General features: G+C 39.5%; 1 protein-coding gene across 3 annotated transcripts in view; it reads left to right on the forward strand.

Annotated features, from left to right (window-relative positions):
* The window catches only part of LOC122968056 (myocyte-specific enhancer factor 2C-like), a 38,092-nt gene extending 17,054 nt beyond the window's left edge, over positions 1-21,038 (forward strand). For 2 of the 3 annotated variants that reach the window (XM_044332998.1, XM_044332999.1), the window contains 8 exons: positions 1,515-1,718; positions 13,499-13,642; positions 13,733-13,925; positions 14,023-14,067; positions 15,478-15,641; positions 17,167-17,296; positions 17,432-17,555; positions 18,198-21,038. In XM_044332998.1, the coding sequence (XP_044188933.1) occupies positions 1,515-1,718; positions 13,499-13,642; positions 13,733-13,925; positions 14,023-14,067; positions 15,478-15,641; positions 17,167-17,296; positions 17,432-17,555; positions 18,198-18,540 (1,347 nt within the window). In that variant the 3' untranslated portion in view covers positions 18,541-21,038. The remainder of the gene's footprint in view (positions 1-1,514; positions 1,719-13,498; positions 13,643-13,732; positions 13,926-14,022; positions 14,068-15,477; positions 15,642-17,166; positions 17,297-17,431; positions 17,556-18,197) is intronic. The other variant, XM_044333000.1, reaches the window with a different exon arrangement.
* The last annotated feature ends 442 nt before the right edge of the window (positions 21,039-21,480 follow it).

Here is a 21,480-nt window from a genome sequence, read left to right on the forward strand (position 1 = left end):
CTGCTGATATTGTGTCATATGATCCCCACAAGTCATGACTCTGATTGTGTGTTGAGTCTGTTTTCAAAAAAAAAAAAAAAAAGACGCCTTATTAACCTGCTAGGCTCAATGCGAAAAACATGACAACTGAGAAATGAGAGTTTTTTTGTCAATGGGAGTTTTGCATGTGTGCACTGTCACACACAAGTGCACACACACACACACACACACACATACACACATCAGCTCCTGGCTGGGGGAGCGGTTTGTCTTTTCCTGTTATGACAGGAAATGCAGGCACATATGCTTCCTGACCCCGGCAGCAGGGCAGGACTGACCCTGGACTGTGTGATGGCATGCTGATATGTGTGTGTAAACTAAAGACATAGAGAGGGGCTTTATCTTTAAAGTTTTAGCTCCTTAGCTAACGGTCCAATGCTAAAAGGAAAAACTGCAGATTACTACAACTTGGGTTTTATTTTTTTAATAGATAACAATGGCGAACGGCAAAAGCATGACTCAAAGTGTCTGTTGTAAACATCCTTCACAGCCTGCTGTACTTAATATAGTGTAGAGTTTTCCTGTGCAGTGACAGTTTTAGAGCTGCAACTACTGATTATTTTCATTATTGATTAATGTGTTGATTATTTTCTTGATTAATTGATTAGTTGTTTGGTCCATAAAAGCACAAAGTGACGTCCTCAAATGTCTTGTTTTGTCCACAACTCAAAGTTGTTCAGTTTACTGTCATAGAGGACTAAAGAAACCAGAAAATATTCACATTTGAGAAGCTGAAATCAGAAAATTTGGACATTTTTTTCTTAAAAAATGACTCCAAACAATTGATTATCAAAATAGTTGGCCGTTAATTTAATAGTTGGCAACTAATCGATTAATCGCTGCAGCTCTAGACAGATTATTAGTGATATTTCAGATGTTCACTTTAAGTTTGACTAAAGAAAAAAGCAGTTTAGATCATTTTAATGAACATTTGGAGTCTACAGTACAACACGCTAGCAGCTCTGCAGGAATAATATACTTTGATATATGCTTAGATTAATATGCTTTGAGCTAAATGCTAATGTCACCTTGCTAACATGCTCACAGCGACAAAGCTAACATGCTAACGTTTAGCAAGTATGTTTTAGAGCTGCAATGATTAGTCGATTAATCGATTAGTCATTTGGCAGAAAGTTATTTGACAACTATTTAGTTACAGTACATACAGTAGTACAGCTGAGGCTGATGCTAATGTCATTAGTTTTGCAGATATTTGGTCACAAACCAAAGAGTTTAAGACAGATTCGAACTGACCTGATGATGGCGCTTATCAAGACGTCTTACTCAAAACCTTTAAACTGATATTGTCTGTGGCAGTTAGTGGGCTAAAATATACAATATCAGCCATAAACAATCAATAATGCTCTAAAATATTCTGAAAATCAAATGAGAGTGTACAGCTCAAGCAGCTCTAAATCCACCATTAAAGACGTTTTTTTGTTTCTTTTCTCCCTCTTTACCTTCTTTTTGTCCAGGTGACATTCACCAAGCGTAAGTTCGGTCTGATGAAGAAAGCGTACGAGCTGAGCGTGCTGTGCGACTGCGAGATCGCCCTCATCATCTTCAACAGCACCAACAAGCTGTTTCAGTACGCCAGCACCGACATGGACAAAGTTCTGCTCAAATACACAGAATACAACGAGCCACACGAGAGCAGGACCAACTCCGACATCGTGGATGTAAGTAACACAAACTGTACACAGATATACAACAACTGGCAAGGAACATTTTTTATTTTTATTATTCTGAGTTTTATCCGGATGGTAACTGTAAACTACCTTGTAACTTTATCGTTTCAACCTGATGAACACAACCTGTACGCGAGCAGATGCGCGTTCGTGAGGTTTTGATCATTTAATTAAAATAAATGCTTTAGTAAAAACAGCAATACTGTAAAGAAAAGTCCTTCACTCACCATCTTACTTTGGTAAAATTGTATTTCCTGTAAAAGTAAAAATATTCACTATACAAAAAAGTATTTCTTCTATTTGAGAAGCTAAAACCAGCTGACGTTTAGCATTTTAGCTAAAAAAAAAAAAAAGACTCAAAATAGTCGGGATACAACTAACGATCAATCATTGATTAATCTGACGATTTTTTTCAATTACTATTCACTAATGGTTTATAATTATATTTATAATAATCCTCATAATATCTTTATATTAAACTAATTAAAATATCTTTAGGTTTTTTGGATTGTTGGTCACACAGAACAGTTTGAATATGTCAATTTGGACTTTTGGGAGGATTAATCTATTAACAGAAAAACAATTAACATAACAATAATTTACAATTATTGCAACTGACGGTTATTTTCATTATCGATTAATCTGCAAATGGTAAAAAAATGGCCATCGCTGTTTCCCAAGACGACGTCCACAAATGTCTTGTTTTGTCCACCAACCCAAAGATATTCAGTCACAGAGGATTAACTAAACCAGAAAATATTTACCTGTAAGAAGCTGGAAAAAAATTTAAAAATTACTCAAAATGATTAATCGATTATCAAAATAGTTTTCTGCTGATTGACTAATCGTTGCAGCTCCAGTAAGAATGTGTGTAAGTCGGATTCAGAGCCACACCTTTGTGTTTGTTTGTGTTTGTGACTGCATTGTACCAGCACAGAGCAATACAGTATGTACTAGGCGGCAGCTTGTTCTGCCTTGACTTATGTAATAGTGTTAGGAGAACACAATAGCAAGTGTGTGTGTGTGTGTGTGTGTCTTACATGCACACACACACACACACACACACACACTGTGGACATTCGCTAAGCACACCATGTCACCAAGGTCAAACTTAAGCTGTCAAAAGTCAAACTCCAGGCAGTCAGGTGCTGTAACACTGGCAGTGAATACAATCAGCAGTAGGTGTTTTCATTCCTGCTGTTCCTCCTGCTCCCGTCTTCATTTAAAAAAACTGGTTTCAGTTGTTTAATATATGTTTGTATTTGGATAATCTAATAATTGTTTTGTTGTTGTTGTTGTTTTTTAAGAGGAAAAATGTCCAAATTCTCTGATTCCAGCATCTCAGATGTGAATATTTTCTGGTTTCTTTAGTCGTCTGTGACAGTAAACTGAATATCTTTGGATTGTGGACAAAACAAGACATTTGATATCAACATTTCAACATTTTCTGACATTTTATAGACCAAACAACTAATTGATTATTCTAGAAAATAACCGATAATAAAAATAACTGTTAGTTGCAGCCTTAGCTTTAAGCTAACTCTGGTACAATACATCATACTGTGACATTCATGTTTAATATTGTACAACATATAAATAAAATAAGTATGAATAGTAGAGTAAACTAGGGTTGCAACTCATTATTATTTTCTTGATGAATTTGGTTCATGAACGCGCCAGAATAATCAGGGGTTGCGTAGCCGTCGTCTTCATGGACTTCAGCGTCCACGTCGACAACAGACTGAATTGGAAAACCAACATGGAGGCTGTGTATAAGAACGGGATGAGCAGACTCTGTTTCATGAGGAAGCAGAGGCCAGTGCACTTTACTCTACTGTAGTCTGTAGCCGACAACACCAACAGACTAATAAACTGATTAGGAAGGTCGACCTCCGTAATCGGCTGCAAACCAGACACCTTTGAAGTTGTGCTGGTGACGAGGACACCTAACTGTCCTCCGTTATGGATAATCCTGACCACCGTCAGACACTTTTCCCTCGCTCCAACACACCTGATTCAAACGAACGGGTCGTTAATCAGGCCTCTGCACAGCTTGATGACGAGCTGACCATTTGAATCAGGTGTGTTGCAGCAGCGACACATCTGAATCATGCAGGGACCAGGACTGAAAACCACTGCTTCTCTGTCACAAGGACCAACACAGGAAATCTTTCCTGCCCAAAGCAATAACTCTCTACAACACCTCATTTCAGTCTTAACAGAGAACTCTCACAACTCTCAGCTTTATAGTTTCTGTCTCAACCAAACTCCGCTGCGGTCCTGCTGCATCTCGTTGCATTTTTTAAAACCTCAACAACCTCTCTAAAATGGTAAAAAATGTTGATCACTGTTTCCCAAAACCTACCGTGACGTCCTCAAATGCCCCAAACAACAGTCCACTCCTAAAAATATTCAGTTTACCATCATAATAAACTAAAAAAAACAGGTAATATTCACATTTTAGAAGCTGTAACCAGAGAAAAACTATTAATCAGTTATGAAAAATGAACTATTAATAACATTATCACACATAATACACCAGTTATTTGCTTGTTGACACCCACAAACTAAAATAAAAGCATAAAGTTTGCCTTCGTCAGCAGGAACGTCATGTTATAAGGAGGAGATGATGTGTGCTCGTGTTCCCTCGTGTGCACATGTACATACTGTACGTGTGTGTGTGCTCTCGGGCTTTTCCCTCCCCGCGGCCCACCACATGGCCTCTTGGCTGACCCCTTCAGAACCAGGCTTACTTGCTCTGTAATCCTCTGTAATCTACCGCAATCCTGTTTAGCTCGTTACTATAATCTGTGCAGGCAACCTCTCATCTCTGCAGTGGATCCGCACAATCCTGAACTAGCCGGGTTATTTACTGCTGCTGTCGCTTGTGTCTGACTCCACTTTAACCTCTGTACGACATTTCCTCCCTCGCCGCTCTCCTGCTTCCTTTTTCCTGCCTGTTCAGATAATTTTCTTTCTTTTTTTTTTGTCTCGTTTGTCTCAGCGAACTGAGGAGGGAAAAGTCTGGAAACCGTTGATAGTTTTTTTTGTATTGAAACTGCAGTTTGAACAAGCTTTTAATTGCAAGAGTCGTGATTCTAATTATCATTTACTTATAATTAAGATTGTCTTAACAAGCTGTCCCGAGCAGATCCTAATTAAAATATTCCAGTATGCACATATCTTAACCCCTGTATGCTAACTCTTCCCCTGTTTACTGCCTTAATGCTAAACTAGGCTAACTGCTAAGCTAGGCTAACTGCGTCCTGACCCTGAGTCCACACTGAACACAAACACACACACGAGACTCATATCAATCAGTTTCATCTCACAGTCAGAGAGAAAGAGAATATGTCCTAAAATGTTCAACTATTACTTTAATTTTAACAGCACTAAGGAAAGTTTGGGATTCATGCTAGCTACAGTGCTAATATGTAGCCGCTGCTAGCAAGCTTCAACTACTCATCAAGTTATTGTTATGTCTGACTAAAAGTCCAAAACCCAAATATATTCAGTTTACTTTCACATAAAACTACGGCTGCACCTGACAATTATTTATATTATCGATTAATTTGCAGATTATTTTCTCGATTAATCATTTTGTCTATAAAATATCAAAAAATACTGAAAAAAATTGGGCGTTATAGTTTCCCAGAGTCACAGGTGACACCTTCAGATGTTTTGTTTTGTCCAACCAACAGTCAAAAACCCAAAAAATACTCAGTTTACTGTCACGTACGACAAAGAAAAACATTAAATTAGCAACTAATCAATGAATCGATAAAGAATATAATCATTAGCTGCAGCCTTATTGCTGATTAATCTTCTGTCAATCGAACAAAGACAAAAAGGAATTTCCTGTTTCTGAGAAGCTAAAACAAAGGGGACGTTTGGCCTTTTTTTTTTCTTGTAAAACAACTTCACAATGAATCAATTATTCTGTTGATCGATTAATCAGTTATTTAGCTCTTAATTTCTTCTGTTTTTATGCACTCGTGGAGGAGAAAACGGGAGGCTGGAGAGTGTGATAGTAGCTGTGAAAAGACTGTGCAGCAATGAAATATCAGCCAGACAGGAATTTAGTAGAAGAGAGGCTCCTTTGTTTTGGTCATCTTTTTTTTTTTCTCTCATGTGGCGGGTTGGCATGTGCCTGTGTATATGTGTGTGTGTGTGTATATATGTGTGTGTGTGTGTGTGTGTGTCTGTACAGGCTACAGGCCAGATAAGTATCAGCTTATTGTATTGCGTTCATTTAGCCTGGGAACCTTGTTTCTAAATATAAATCTGAGGAGTTCTGCATTCCTCACTTTTACTCTGCTAACCTTGTTTTGCTTCGGCCTGCTCTCTCTCTCTCTCTCTCTCTCTCTCTCTCTCTCTCTCTCTCTCTCTCTCTCTCTCCGTATGTGTGTGTGTGTGTGTGTGTGTGTTTAACTGTGGCTCTGTGCTGTTTCAGATTAGAAACAGATGAAGTTTTCAATAAAGCACAAGCACGCACACACACACACACACACACACACACACAGTGACGCTCACATGCTCACAGAGTAAATCCAGTTCCTTTGTGTTGGCTGCGATCCCTCCCTGCTAAATGGCTGGAAACCGGTAGTGGTCTAAAAATAGTCCAGGACACAGCTAAGAATAGCAATGATGGGCTGTGAGTATGTGTGTGTGTGTGAGTGTATAACTGTGAGCCACTGAAGGAAAATAAAGAAAAGGAAGAGAAGCAACTTGAGGCTGAGTAACCGAGACTTCGTTCCCCACAACCTCCCCCTCTTCCCTATTTCATTTTTCCCCTCTGACTCGTCATTTTTTTTTTTTTTTTTTTTTGAGCAATAGAGATGTTTTTAAAGTGACACAGTCCTTAAACTCTTTCACAGTTCCTTTTTGACTTTATTGTGTCCAGTGTTTTTCGGGAAGTTGCTGTTAAAACAAACAAAGATATAAGGTGTTAATTTGTGAGTTTAAGAGGTGCTGGGAAACTGGATTTTTATGACCTTCAGACGGAGCCAGACAGAGCTGTTTTCCCAGTGTTTCCAGTCTTTGTGCTAAGCTAAGTTAGCTGACAGCTGGCAGTGGCTCCGTATTATATCACATCTAACTCTTGGCAAGAAAGCGAATGAGTGTACTTCCCAGAATGTTTTTAGAAGAGGACATATTCTGCACATTTCCAGCTCTATATTTATATTCTGGGGCTGTACTTGAATATATTTGCATGATTTACATTTAAAATCTCCTTATTTATCTTCTACTGGTCCTTTATGCAGCCCCTCAGTTCAGCCTCTGTCTGAAACAGGCCGTTTTAGCTCCTGTCTCTTTAAGACCCCGCCCTCATGATGAGCCGACTCTGTTCTGATTGGTCAGCGTCCGGAAGCTTCCTCCGGCTCCGGAGGCTACGTAAACAAACTATAGTAGCAGGATTTTTTTGTCTCCTTCTTTACTCCAAATGTCAACTTCTCAAATCCATCTGTAAATGTTTGAGCTGAATCAGATCTGAAATATGAGAGTGAACAACACATGGGAGAAAGCTTAGCATTAACATTAGCGACCAAGGCTACTGAACAGACGGCCATTTATGGGCATGTGTGATGGGCTGATGTCAGCTTGTAAAAAAAAATCTTGTGAACAGTGTGGAGAGCAGGTTGAAGCCCTGACTTTTGACTTGCAGGCAGCATTTCTACATACATTCACCTCAAGTTTCCAACATCATAACAGGATATAAATAACAGAAAACCACAAAAAGCTGAGTATGCTTTTAAGTTGATATGTTATTTCCACATCCAGCAGTTAAAGAGAAACATTATCATTCATGTGGAGTCATGTTTCTGTCCACCTGGTGAATGTAAGTCCAATATTCACTCTCTTTTAGCTTCTGTTTTTACTCTCTACCAACTCCTGAGGGAAATATCTGGCTCTTTAGCTGCTAAATGCTCCACTATGTTCACCAGCTAGTCTACAGCTAACTGTGTCTGTTTGCTGTTTGGTGCTGAGCAGGTAGTGTACAGCGGCTTTTTTGAGCTTTTATGCTGGAAACAACATTGATGAGAGCCGTGGGACTGAATCAAAACAGTTAAAGGGGAAATCTGATAAATTGCCTCAAGTGATGTCACTTGAGTCAATGTTTGAAAAAGTAATAAAAGTTTGAAAAGTAATAAAAGTTAGAGAGAAGTGAGGTTAGCAGACCTCTGTAGCTCCTCATCTCTGCTGGAGGCTAGCAGCTCCAGGCTACATTAGCCGCTACTAGCATAACACACCCAAACCTTCAACTGAACTGTTGGCAGTAGACTTGCATTGTGGGTAATGTAGGTGCCAGATTTTGATAAGGCAGAAGAATGTGTGGAGAAAAAAGACTGCTAAATGCTCCATATGTTCACCAGCTAGTCTACAGCTAACTGTGCTGTTTGGTGCTGAGCGGCTTTTTAGATATTCTTCTCTGAAAACGACACTATGAGAGCTGCTGAGAGTGAACCAAAACAGTAAAAGTTGCAGCCGGACAGATAAACAATGAGCTGAAACTCACTATAAAGCTCCATAAAGCCGCAAGGAGCTGCAGAGTCACTGATAATCCTCTGTAGGTTCATCACTACGAGCTACATGTCGTAGACGCTGAGTTGATCTGTACAATGTGAGTTAACACAACGTACAAGATAAACAAAAGCACTCAGTGTCTTGAGATGTGAATGGAGATGTAATCGGCAGATGAATCGATAATGAAAATAATTGTTAGTTGCAGCCCTTAAAGCAAAATCTGTTTTCAGTGTTCACAAGGACACGTGATTATGTTCTCACATGAAGCCCATTGTCTCTAATCTCTCTGTTATTAGTACACAGCTCTGAAATTATTAGGAAATGACAGGAAGTGTTAAAATCTTATTTCGTACATCATGTAGGTTTAGTTCCTTCTCTAAGTTTGGATAAAAGATCCATCTGCTGCCTGAGCGGTAGTAGTGGGATGGTGTAAAAAGCTGCATGTCATGTTCCTTGGCACACACACACACACACACACACACACACACACACACACTAACTGGAGAACACATGTACTCGTAGCATCATCTGAAGTGGAAGTGGTGGAGGAGGAGGAGAAGGAGACCACCCACGAAAAACAGAGCAGTGGAAGAAACCGAAACTGAGGGAAAAAATCGATGGAAAGAAAAGCAGTGAGGGCAGCAGAGGTGTGGATGGATTTAGGAGCAGGGGAGGAGGAAGGAGGGGAAGGGGAGAAGGAGAAGGGGGGTGGGGGGGTGGGGAGGGGGGCTGGTATGATATTACAGCATCCATCGCTCCACCTGTCCTCCAGGAAGCTGTTCAAGCCACCTGTCACACACACACACACACCCTGACATTCCTGAACAGTGGTGGAAAGTAACAGGACTAAGATTAAGATTTCTTTTATTGTCATTTCTCAGCGCTCACATATGTCGAAACGTCGTCCTCTGCATTCGACCCGTCCTGGACGCTGGGAGCAGACCGACCCCAGTTGTTTTTGCTGGTGCCAGTGGTGAGGAGGGGCACTGACAGGAGTATTAATCCTAGCATACATGTGTTTGATGGTGGGAGGAAACCGGAGCGCCCGGTGGAAACCCACACAAACACGGAGAGAGCATGCAAAACTCACACAGAGAGGAACCCGGGACCTTCATGCTTCATGCATATTTTTACTGGAGTATTTCCATTTTATGCTGCTCACTCCACAACATTTCACAAGAAAATATTCTACTTTGGTGCTGAGCAGGTAGTGTACAGCGGGGTTTTTTACAGCTTTTTCTCTGGAAACAGCTGCCTGCTTGCGGCCCAAAACGACGCTATGAGAGCGCTGAGAGTGAACCAGAACAGTAAAAGTTGCAGCCGGACAGATAAACAACGAGCTGAAACTCACTATAAAGCTCCGTAAAGCTGCAGAGTCACTACGAGCCAAACACATTGCACACTGACAGATCAGACATTAGGATAATAAAAATAATCTTTAGATTACAGATGCTTTAAGTATCATTAAATCTGTGCATTAAGAATCCAGGTCACATGACATTTAAATATTTGGTTTTGCTTGTTTTACTATAATGAAAGCATAATATCTGATTTTTTTTCTCTTTTAAGTGCATTTTTTTTGTCTAATTCTTCTCTACTTAAGTAAAAATGTTTCAATGCAGGACTTTAACTTGTAATGAAGTATTTTTATAGTGTGGTTTTGCTATTTTTACTGAAGTTAATTAACTGAATTCTTCTCCCACCTCCGTTCCTGGCTGCATCAAGGTTACCCAGTCGAGCTTTTTTTTTTTTTTTTTTTTTATTGAAAAAGGAAGCAGTGAGTGGGTGTACAGTAGTAATGCCGTGCACAGTGTGTGTGTGTGTGTGTGTGTGTGTGTGCGTGCATGTGACGATGGGAGTGACGAGAACCGCTGCGAGCAAAAAATAGCCTTCTACGGCCATCCATCCTGCAGCCAGGCTAGCATTGGTGGTAGCTGCCTCACCCTAATACCCCCCTCCTCCTCCTCCTCCTCCTCCTCTTCCTCTCACCACACACCCTCCCCAACCCTCCTCTGAAGCAAAACAGGTGGACATGACTGGGATGAGTGGGATAGCTGAGCCCTGTGTATGTGTGTGTGTATGTGATACTGCTGCAGTGACAGACTGGACTAATGGGCTGTGAAGTGCTGAAACAGACCACCGAGAGCCAAACCACATACTGTACAAGACACACACACACCATCATCATCATCTGATACCTACATGAGAGGAGAGACAGATTGCACAACACTACGGATGAATATCGGCACGATTAGATCAGATAACTAATAAGTAATATTTGCATAAATCTAATATTTCTTCTACACTCAACATGTTAGCACCACTGTTGTTTCTTCATTAGCTTATTAGCATTATTAGCTGCATTGTAAACACATTTACTGGCTATAAAACTATGGACCGATGGGCAAAAAGACAGAACACAAAGTCACGTAAAAAGTCAACGGAAAGATTCAAGTAAACACAAATCTTCCCCGTGATGGAGCACGAAGCCGCGTCCGCCGAGTTAAAAACGCTTCAACTTGAGCAGCAAATTTGCGTGTGTTGTCGAGCTTTATAGAGATCGATAAACGTACAGAGACGTGAGGAGAAAAAGGAGGGAAATAACAGAAGCTCAGCTGAACACAAACACACAGAAACACTCCCACAGACATGGTGAGAGTGTTAGCTTCTGCTAGCTAGACTGCTAGCTAGACTGCTAGCTTCTGACTCGCGTACAGTTGACATTTCGCCTGTTTGGAGGGCGAATAAACACCAAACGGTCCAGCGGGCAAACTCACGCGAATGACGCAAGGTGAAAATTGGCTTAACTCTCCCTCTCACTGATCCGCTACGAAATAGTCTGAGTCACGTCACGGTTTAGAGGACTGGCGTGACTCAAGGCTGCTAATATAGCGGCTAGCATCTACGCTACTTTTTTGTGCGGGTTGTATTTTCTATTTTTTCGATTTCCACAAAGTAGACATTTTACACATCATGCAGCTTTAATTGTTTTCATTCTATTTGTTTACTGAGAAAAGGCGGGAATGCAAAGATCGATCATGGGATTTTAATAAAAATTGTGATTAATCGGAAAAACTTTTTTCATTCGTTAATCAAGCTCTACACAACGCTGAGATGTAAAAGTGTAGGTTTGGTTTCAGAAGAGGAAGGAGACACAGTCTACCTCTATTTTAGAGCAAAAACACCAAAAATGACGTACCCGAATGTGAAATGTGACCATGCATATAAATGTCTTTCCAGAAAGGAAACCTCCCAAAGCTTCTTGTGAAAGTGTCAGAAACACTCGAGGTGATACGGAAACAGAGCAGAAGGTCTTTGATGTCAGTAAACTGATGATGATGATTTTTGACGTGGTGTGTGTAGATGTCTCTGCATCATAAATACATTTAAAAGGATCGTAGTTTTGTAAGGTCTTCCTGATTATTACATGTCTGTTTTGACAAAAGAGGTGTGATATAGCGAGTCAAAAAAAAGGTAGAGAGGACATTTTAGTAAAAAATATAGATTAAAAAATATGTTTTACCCCCCAAATAACATCCAGAGAAGACCTGAGTCGTGTTTGCAGGCTTCCTTTTCAGGCAGCCCAAACAACCTCCAGTATTAACATCCTGTTTGTAGCCTGAGAGGCCAAACTCAGGGCAAAATAAGACCTGTGTGTCTACTCATTACTGCTTGAATTTATTGCTGTGAGTCCTCAGTATTGACTGAAAGAGACTCCGATGAGAATATGAACCTTTTTATCAACACAGATCTTCTTTCATTTGGATTTTTTCTGTCTGGACAATCAAGAGAGATAAAACCTGAAACTGTAAAAGACATGACCTCGCTTAACTTTATGTATTTTTAAACACATAAAAATGACAAATTCTGACTTTTTGTTATCCTTATAATCCTTCTTCTCAGACTCTGTTGACACACGTGTGATGGTGCTTGTTGTGTTCAGTTTTCACCGCCGTCTGACTCATTAAATCAGGGTAAATGCTAGATGAGACAGGTCAGTTAAGGTTAAGGAGTACAAAATCTTGCGAGAGTTTCACAAATCGTCTCTCCGGTCCATCAGATCTAACACCAACCCTCAGTCAGTGGGAGATGATACTGGGAAGTCTGTCTGTGGGATATCTGCTGAGATGGCGCCCCTCTGTGGCTGAAATAGACGTTGCTTCCTTTTAGTTTAAAGGACCATTCTGGTGTCTTTATTTTATTTTATTTTACTTTATCAGAGATAACGTAATGCTGTAATTATTCCTCCTGGTCATACTGGACGCTGAAAGATTAATTTCTAAGTGATGAGGAACAAAATCCACATTTTTTACTCTGTTTATTTAAAGTTAAATGAGGCTTCAGCTGAGTTACACATCAAGTTTATATCTTCCAAAGTTAATTTTTTTAGCATAAAACTCCCTCTTTATAAAACTAAACGTGTCTCCACCCCTGATGTTGTGATTTCTTTGTGATCCAGTCGATTAACGAGTCAATTAATCAATTAGTTGATCTACAAACAATTAACTGATTATTAAAATAGTTGACGATTAATTTTCAGTCATTTTTTCTTGCAAAAATGCCAAACATTCACTATGTCCAGCTTCTTAATTGTGGAAATCTGCTGCTTTTTTTCTCATATGTGAAAGTAAATAAAAGTAGAAATTAACATCTTTTGAGTTTTCGACTGCTGGTCGAACAAAACAAGAAACTTGAAGACGTCACTTTGGGCTTTAGGAAGTTGTGATGAGTGTTTTTTTTTTACTGTTTTCTGACTTTTTATAGAACAAATGATTGATTGATTGATTAATCGATAAAATGGGTCAACAGATGAGAATAATCATTAGTTGCAGCCCTACTTATCTTTATACTGAGTGTTGTAGTTTATTATGAGTGTTGTATTCAGGCACATATATATAAGTGTGTCACCATTAAAAGCCCAAACAGTATTTATATTTATTAATTAATTGAAAGGTTTTAAGAGTTCAGTTCAGATCTTTTTGTCCCACAAGAGGAAATTCAACAAGATAATAAAAGACTTTTAAAGTGCTGGTACTGTACACGAATAATAAAGTTTTATTCAATAATAAAGTTTATTTATATGAGACTTTACAGTGTTTTACAAGAACAAAATGAGAAAGTAACGGAGGGGAAAAAGAATTAAATAAAACAGGAGCAACAAGAAAAATAAGTTCAGTTTTGGATGAAAGTTCTTCAGACGTGTTTCATGTTTTCTTCTGTTTTTTTTTCTCTTTTTTTTAAACCAGACGCTGCGTAAAAAAGGTTTAAACGGCTGCGACAGCCCTGACATCGAGGCCGACGACTCTGCTGGCCAGAGCCCAGAGTGCGACGACAAATACCGGAAGATCAACGAAGACATTGACCTGATGATCAACAGACAGAGAATCTGTGTAAGTTCACATCAGCTCTGTGTGTTTTTAAGTCATTCATGGGTTTCATGTTGACGGCTGACTGAGTTCTCCTGGTTCATGCTGGTCCAGCAGGGTCTGCCCCCCTCCAACTACGACATGGGGGTGTCCATCCCCGGTGGTAACCCCACCGGTATGCTGTACTCCCACCCTGGCATAGGGGGCGCTCTAGGTAACCACAACCTGCTGCCCCTCACACACACACACCCCTCCCTGCAGAGGAACAGCATGTCCCCTCAGCGGCCCCCCAGCACAGGAAACGCAGGTATGTTTTGTATGAATGACGCCATCGTTCCACCTTTATAACATTTATAACACCAACATGTGACCTCTGGATGACTGACTGGTTCATCTGTCTGCAGGACTGATGGGTTCAGAGCTGCCGAGCACCGTTGTCTCCAGTGTGGGTGAGACTGCACTTTATTCATCTTTATTAACGTAGAACTGCAATTAATGATCAGTTTCATTATCAGTTAGTCTGCCTATAATTCTCTCAATTAATCAATTAGTCAGGAAGAGCTGTGAAAACATTTGTAGAGCTCCAGGTGAAGTCATCACATGTCAAGAAAAAACAGACAATTCTTAAGTTATAATCCTTGTAATATAATAATATTATTATAGTAATCCAGGAACGGTCACCATACGTGTTGCTTTTCAATTTTTCAATTCAATTCAATCGGCTTTATTGGCATGACTGCATATTATACAACACTGCTAAAGCATATTTACACAAACCATACAATCATAGCAGACAGATAAACAAACAAACAAACAAAAAAAACAATACAAGAGAGCATGGAGAACAATATGAGCTGTGGAAGGCAGGTAACAACAAATTTATATTGATGAATAAGCATTAATTATGATTAGCCATGGAGCTCATGGCAGGCTGCGACGTATCTTGCTGCCGGTCTACAGCAGTCCTCCCAGCAAGACTGGAAGTCACCTATTCTGGGAATATTTTTGTTATTTTTTTCAAAATATTGGTCTCTAATATTTTGATATTGTTTGCAGGGAATTAAGAAGTGGAAACCAGCTCCGCTACCTCAGACTGAACTACTTTAGCTACACTGTGCTAACAGGGCAGCTACAGGAAGCAAGTAGCATTAAACTCTATGAAATGTTGTGACAATAACGTGACTCAGTGTGAGTCCTGGAGCCAACTGTCGCTACTATAAGTCTTCAAATCTTAATTAACAGAGCAATAATTTCTAAAATGACCAGCAGCACACTTATTAGAGGGCCTGAATGTAGAGATTGAGACCAGAATGACTCGTTGAAAACAACAGTTGACTCAGTGTTTCTAGAGAGAAGTTGAGGCTTTTTAAATGAGAGTCAGTCGGAGCAGCTAGCAGCCGTCTTTGGCACTTTAAGGTGCTTCTTCCTCAAGTGGGAGCTGCTGATTGATCTGAGCTTTATCAACTTCAGATGAACCATCACCTCATCGAGCCAGAGGCCAAGTGCAGGAGGAGGGCGAGTTCTCCACTTATAGAGAGTTAGATGAGAAGGAAACAGCTTGAGCCTGGACTGCAGAGAGATTCAAATCATGTTTCATAGTTTTATTTTCTTTGAGCATCAGAGATGATTCATGTATCACAGTGAAACATGTTTGACCTGCTGTGGTTTTAATGTTCATCTGACAGAATTTAAGTTCAGACTTTACACAGCTGTGACATCATCAGATCGCCGCTGTGGCTTAAAAGTGAATCAAACGCTGATTCAGACATCAGACCAACATGTCAAACTGACATCACATTAACTAAAAGGTTTTAACAGGTCTGAAAGGGTTTTTAAAAAAAAAGTGTGTTTGTCACCAGGAAACGGCAGCTACAACAACCACTGCACCTCCCCCGGACTGATGTCTCCAGGAGGAGTCTCCAAAAACCTGCAGGATAAGAGTCCTCCGATGGGCATGAGCCGCAAGCCTGACCTCCGGACACTGATGCCCCCCTCCAACAAGTGCAACAACATGCCAACTATTGTGAGTATTTTCATCTCTAGTCCGCCGTCATTGATGTTGTTTTATTTCATGCGGGGTTTTTTTTGTGTTGTATTGATTTGCCTGCAACGGACTCATTGTACTGTGTGCTTTAATGCTGCTGCAGTGTGAGGAGTTTGACCACATGTTGGTAAGTAGCTCTTAAATACACGCAGTGCAACACATTCGAGTAGGATTCAATTAATCTGCAGATTATTTTCTTGATTAATCATTTTGTCTATAAAATGTTAGAAAAAAGTTAAAAAAAATGGGCTTTATAGTTTCCCAGAGTCAAAGGTGACGTCTTCAGATGTTTTGTTTTGTCCGACCAACAGTCAAAAACCCAAAAATACTCAGTTTACTGTCACGTACGACAAAGAAAAACATTAAATCATCACATTTGAGGGGCTAAAAAGCAGCTAATCTTTTGCCACTTTTGCTTAAAAAAATGACGATTATTCGATTATCAAAATAGTTGCTGATCAGAGCTGCAATGATCAATCGATTAGTTGTCAACTATTAAATTATTTGCCAACTATTTTGATAATCGATTAATTGTTTTGAGTCTTTTTTTTTTTTAAGAAAAATCCAAAGATATTGGATAACATTTTTGTTTTAAAAATGACTAAAATAGTTATTCGATTATCAAAATAGTGAATATATTGTCTAATCAATTAATCAACTAATTATTGCAGCTCCCAGTCGGGATTATAGAAAGAGAAATCCACCTGCTGTGCATGTTTTTAGTGTAAAAAAATAATTGAATCTACGTTTTTATTTACAGTAATTATAGATAAGTTAAGAACAGTCATCTTTGTACGGAAGACATTAAGTGCCAAACCTCTTTCAATGAAAAACTTAATGTTTGCATTAATAATGCAGTTTATAGTTTATATGGCATTTTATGTATTTATTTACTTTTGTTATATGAAAGTTATTTAAAAAGGCACAATAACTAATTAAAAATGTCATTTATTTTTTGCTAGATTGATATAAATGTAAAAAAATGCAGGAAATACTTTTACTCTGAAGGTTGTGTTTGAAACCACTTCCTGGTTTACTCATTGACTACTAATAAATCAATAGTTCAGTCTGTAGTGAGCAGTAGATTTTGGACGCTGTCTTACTAATCATCATTATTTTGTTGTTGTATTGTATTTATTGGAACAATAAACAGTTTTAAACATAAATGTTAACATTTGATGACCAAAGTTAGCTTGAATCTTATTTTCATCTGCAGTCCCTTTACAGTTAAAACATATAACAGCACAATAACAAACAGAACAAAGCAAAAAACATACAGGACACATTATACAATATACAAAACTACACATCGTGTCATCGCCTGAGGAAAAGATAAACAGACTTTCCACATCGTCACGGTTGTAGCTGCTCAGACATCCTGCAGCTGTTCTCAACAGTGTTTTTGTCGAGTGTCTCCAGTTAGTTTGTGTGTTGTAGTGATGCAGTATCAGCGTGTGTGTTAGTGTATAAAGTCTGATGATGTCTCTTCTCTCTGTGTGTGCAGAACCAGAGAATAAATCACTCCCAGACCGCTCAGACGCTGACGACTCCTGCCGTGTCCATCTCGGCTCAGACTCTACCCGGACAGGGAATGGGCGGATATCCGTCATCTCTCTCCTCTTCTTACGGCACGGGTGATTACTGAACGAAGCTTCTGCTCGACTGCAGCGGCCAGAGACACTAGACTAGCTGCTTCAATTCAGGATCTGATTAATAAGATTAATGTCTGATTAACTTCTCGTGTGTGTGTGTGTGTGTTTTTTCTGCAGAGTTCTCCCTCGGCGGCGACTTGTCCTCTCTGTCTGGATTTGGAGGTTCTGGTCTTGGATCGGTGACGAACTGGCAGCAACAGCAGATACAGAATCTGCAGCACTCAGCGCTCGGACACATGGGGTGAGCATCTGTTTCTGTTGACGTAAAACTCTCACTGACAGTCTTAATAACAGTCTGTAACAGTTTCAATGCAGCACACATCTGATAACCCAGACTGAAGCAGCTGCAAATGTCTCATAAATGCCAAATACTTATATGCTGATTATTTTCTCTTGCACCCAGTAACTCATTTTGTTTATAAAATGTCAGAAAATGTGAAAACTGTAGATTATAATGTCCCAGAGCCGAATGTGACGCCTTTAAATGATTTATTTTGTCCAATCCAAACTGTAAAATGTTCAGTTAATTGTAAATATGACAACCGGAATAGTTTTAACATTTTATTTAATTCCCCAAAAGCGCCTTCTGTAAATAAATACATTATTATCAGGGTTGTTTTGATTGTTTTCTCTATAAAATGTCAAAAAACAGAGAAAAATGTCTGTTATAACTTCTGAAAGCTAAAGGTAAATGATTAAAAACTCAGAAATATTCAGTTTACTATAATTGGCAACAAAGAAAAGCAGGAAATTCTCACATTTGAGCGACTGGATTCACTGGAAAAAGTGAATATTTGGCATTTTTTGCTTATTCAATTATTAAAATAATATTCTACATCTGAACAGAGGATTCATTCTGTCCCATCTCTCTCTCCTCTTACAGAAACATGTGCCAGAACTCGAACCTGAACCTCCCCTCGGGTCACCAGAACCTGCACATCAAGTCCGAGCCCGCCTCCCCTCCGAGAGACCGGAGCGTCGGCATGATGGGCACGGGACTCGGAGGCGGCATACCGGGATACTCCAACGCCGGCCGGGGCCCCAACGAAACGGGCCGCTCCCCCGGCGACAGCGCGTCCAGCTGCGGGAGCTCGTACGAGGGCAGCGAGGAGCGCGAGGATCACCACGGGAACGACAGCTTCCTCCTGCGGCCTCTGACCAGTCAGGACGAGCGTCACAGCCCGTCAGTAAAACGGATGAGGCTATCGGAGGGCTGGGCCACATGATGGGAGCCGGTCTGCAGCCAAGAGCGGACGGGGTTGTTAGAAAAGTTACCTTATAGTGTTATTATTATTATTATCATATTCTCTTGTACTGAGTGGGTGTGCTATATGTGTAACTTGTACGTGAGGGGAGCCGAGTCAGACGGTGTCAGTCAGGTTTATATGGATACAGTGATGTTCTGCTGTATTTACAACATGTACTGTAGCTAGACTTGTACACTAGAGGAATGACTCCACAGAGATCTGGCTGATGGTCAAAACTTGTAAGAAACGGTTTTAAGATGCTCCAAAACTTTGACGTAAGAGTTGAAAAACCTTTTGAGTAAAAGTAGGATTTAGGAGATTTGTCAATCAATCTTTATTTTACCCAAAAGAGGAAGCAGCCAAGTGACATTTGTCAGTGAAAAACAGAAACAACAACTCAGACACAATCATCACCAAACCATCCGAAAGCAAAATAGAAAGATAAAAGAAGAATCCCCTACAGATCAGACGGAGACAGAGTCATCCAAAGCCTGAAACATTTCTACACTTAAGGGAATAGTTCATTTTTTGATGAGAAAATTGATATGACTCTCATATCTGTCTGTTAAATATGAAGCTACAGCCAACATCTGGTTAGCTTAGCTTAGCATAAAGACTGGAAACAGGGAAACAGGCAGCCCCTCTAAGGCTCACTGATTAACATGTGTAAAAACGACAGTTTGCCATTTTACTCTGATTTATGTGCCTGTGTCTGCCGGGCAACAGAGATATTTGTAATTATCTACTTGTGTGATTTCAGAGCCCTAAAACACACTAAAAGTAGCTAAAAGTATGTCAAAATTATTAATACAATTTAAGAATAAGTGTTAAAAGAAGACTCTATGTTGCATTACAACCAAGCAGGTAGCTCCCAGTCTGAAAAGTGAATCCAGGACCTGCATTCTCTCTAACGGCCAGCAGGGGGCGACGCCACTGGCTCCAAAAAGAGGTCTGATTGTATAGAAGTCTATGAGAGGATGACCGTACTGCTCACTTGATTTATTACCTCAGTAAACAATTTCCTGATGAGTTTATGGTCTCAGTCGCTAGTTTCAAGTCTTCGTCAATACAACATGATGTTCATTCAGTAAATTATGGTCCCATTTAGAGTAAAATGGCTGATAAAGCAGCTTATGCTTCAGGGGCGGGGCTACCTTGAGACTGACAGGTTGCTACCACGGCAGTGCGTGAGGTGCTGTAGTTGGACCGTGGGGAGCTCCTCCCCAGCTCCACGCTTTCATCCAAATATGACGAAAGCGTCATACAATCACTTCTGGTTCCAAAAACACAAGATGGCGACGGTGAAAATGCCAAAGTCAAGGTTTCAAAACGAGACAGATGACGTCACGGTGGCTGCGTCCATCTGTGATTACAACGATGTGTTTTCAGGCCCATCAATCAGCTTTGAAAGAGCAACAATAGACAGAGTGTAGAAAGTTGTATTTACTTGTTTTCCAACATTTATTTCACTGCAGTCAGCGCTGAAGAATCAAGATTTTTTTTAGACTCATAAGTCAAAGTTTTGGACCGTCCATAAGATCATTTTTTACAAGTTTGATACGTATCGGCCCCGGATGTGATTTAAGATGAACCGATGCGGGCTGAAGAGTTTGTTGGTGCACATGTATCGCTTCTTTTGTGTGTGTGTTCAGGGGGGGGGATTTAAGTAAATATGTTAAATGCACATTCACGTATGTGCACATACATGTATGCAAACTAACAAAAGGTAAAAGTGAAGAAGTCTGGTACTCTGAACAGTTAAATAACATGTTGATCATAGGGGAGCTATGAGAGTAGGCGTGGTGAGGTGAAACCACCACACATGCCGTGTTGCAGGTTCAACATATTTGCGCACATAAAGAACATATAGCACATTTAATTATCAAAAGTATGGAAGGTAATATGTGGCAAATACAGAAAGAGAAAGAGAACGAGTAAGTAAGAAGAAACAGGAGGAAGAGGTGGTGACAGATGAAAGAGAGAAATGATGGTTGTGGAAGTTTTAGTTTAGAGTGATAAGAAGGTTATTTGCAACAGGTTGCATAGAGAAGAAGAAGCTTTTGGACAAATTTCACTTGATGTGAAGACGCTTTATTAAAGTTAGTGGATAATTTTCAGAGCCGTGTTAGCAAAAAACAAGATTTTCAGCGAATGCAATCCATAAACAGGACCCTGTGGAAGCAAAGATAGGATCTGAATCTTATAAGTTAGCAACTGAATACCTTAAAAATTAACCACTGCTGAACACTTAAAAATGTAAATGTTTTTTTGTTTTTTTTAGCACTCTAAAAAATACAGTCATTATAAAATATATAATATGTACACAGATACAAAACAAACAAAAGCCTGTACAGGAGAGGTAGTAAAGTTTATAGAAAGACCTCTCGTAAAAACTGAAGGCAAGATGACGGGATTGTATTAATTATAAATGATGAGGGATGATATGAAACTACACAACAAAGAAACAGAAATAAGGAGGGAATGAGGAAAAAGGGAGGATACAAATGTTTGTATAATGTTTTTTTTTTAAGTAAATAAAGATAATGAATGATGGATAATATGCAAGTTTGACTTCCACAAAACAGCAGCTTTGTATCTAAATTTAAATTTAAATACTGCTTAATTTATAAAAAAAAATTGAAATATTTTACCCCAAAAACCATCAAAGGGAATTCATGTGTTTTTTCTTCTAAAAACATGATTTTAGATTGTTTTAGTTTGTTTTATTTTGTTTTTAAGGATTCCAAAATTCAATCACAAAATTGGAGTATTTAAAGTTCAAAACACAAAAATGTAAGATTAAAAATGATCACTTTAACATGCGGCCTGCCAAGGATCAATCAGATCTTTGATTTATTACGTTATGTTGTGTGAGTCACATGATCCAAGAAAGAGAAATTAAGATGAGCGACTGAAAAC

The sequence above is a fragment of the Thunnus albacares genome, chromosome 18 (genome assembly GCF_914725855.1).
Source record: "Thunnus albacares chromosome 18, fThuAlb1.1, whole genome shotgun sequence".
NCBI classification, from domain to species: Eukaryota; Metazoa; Chordata; class Actinopteri; order Scombriformes; family Scombridae; genus Thunnus; species Thunnus albacares.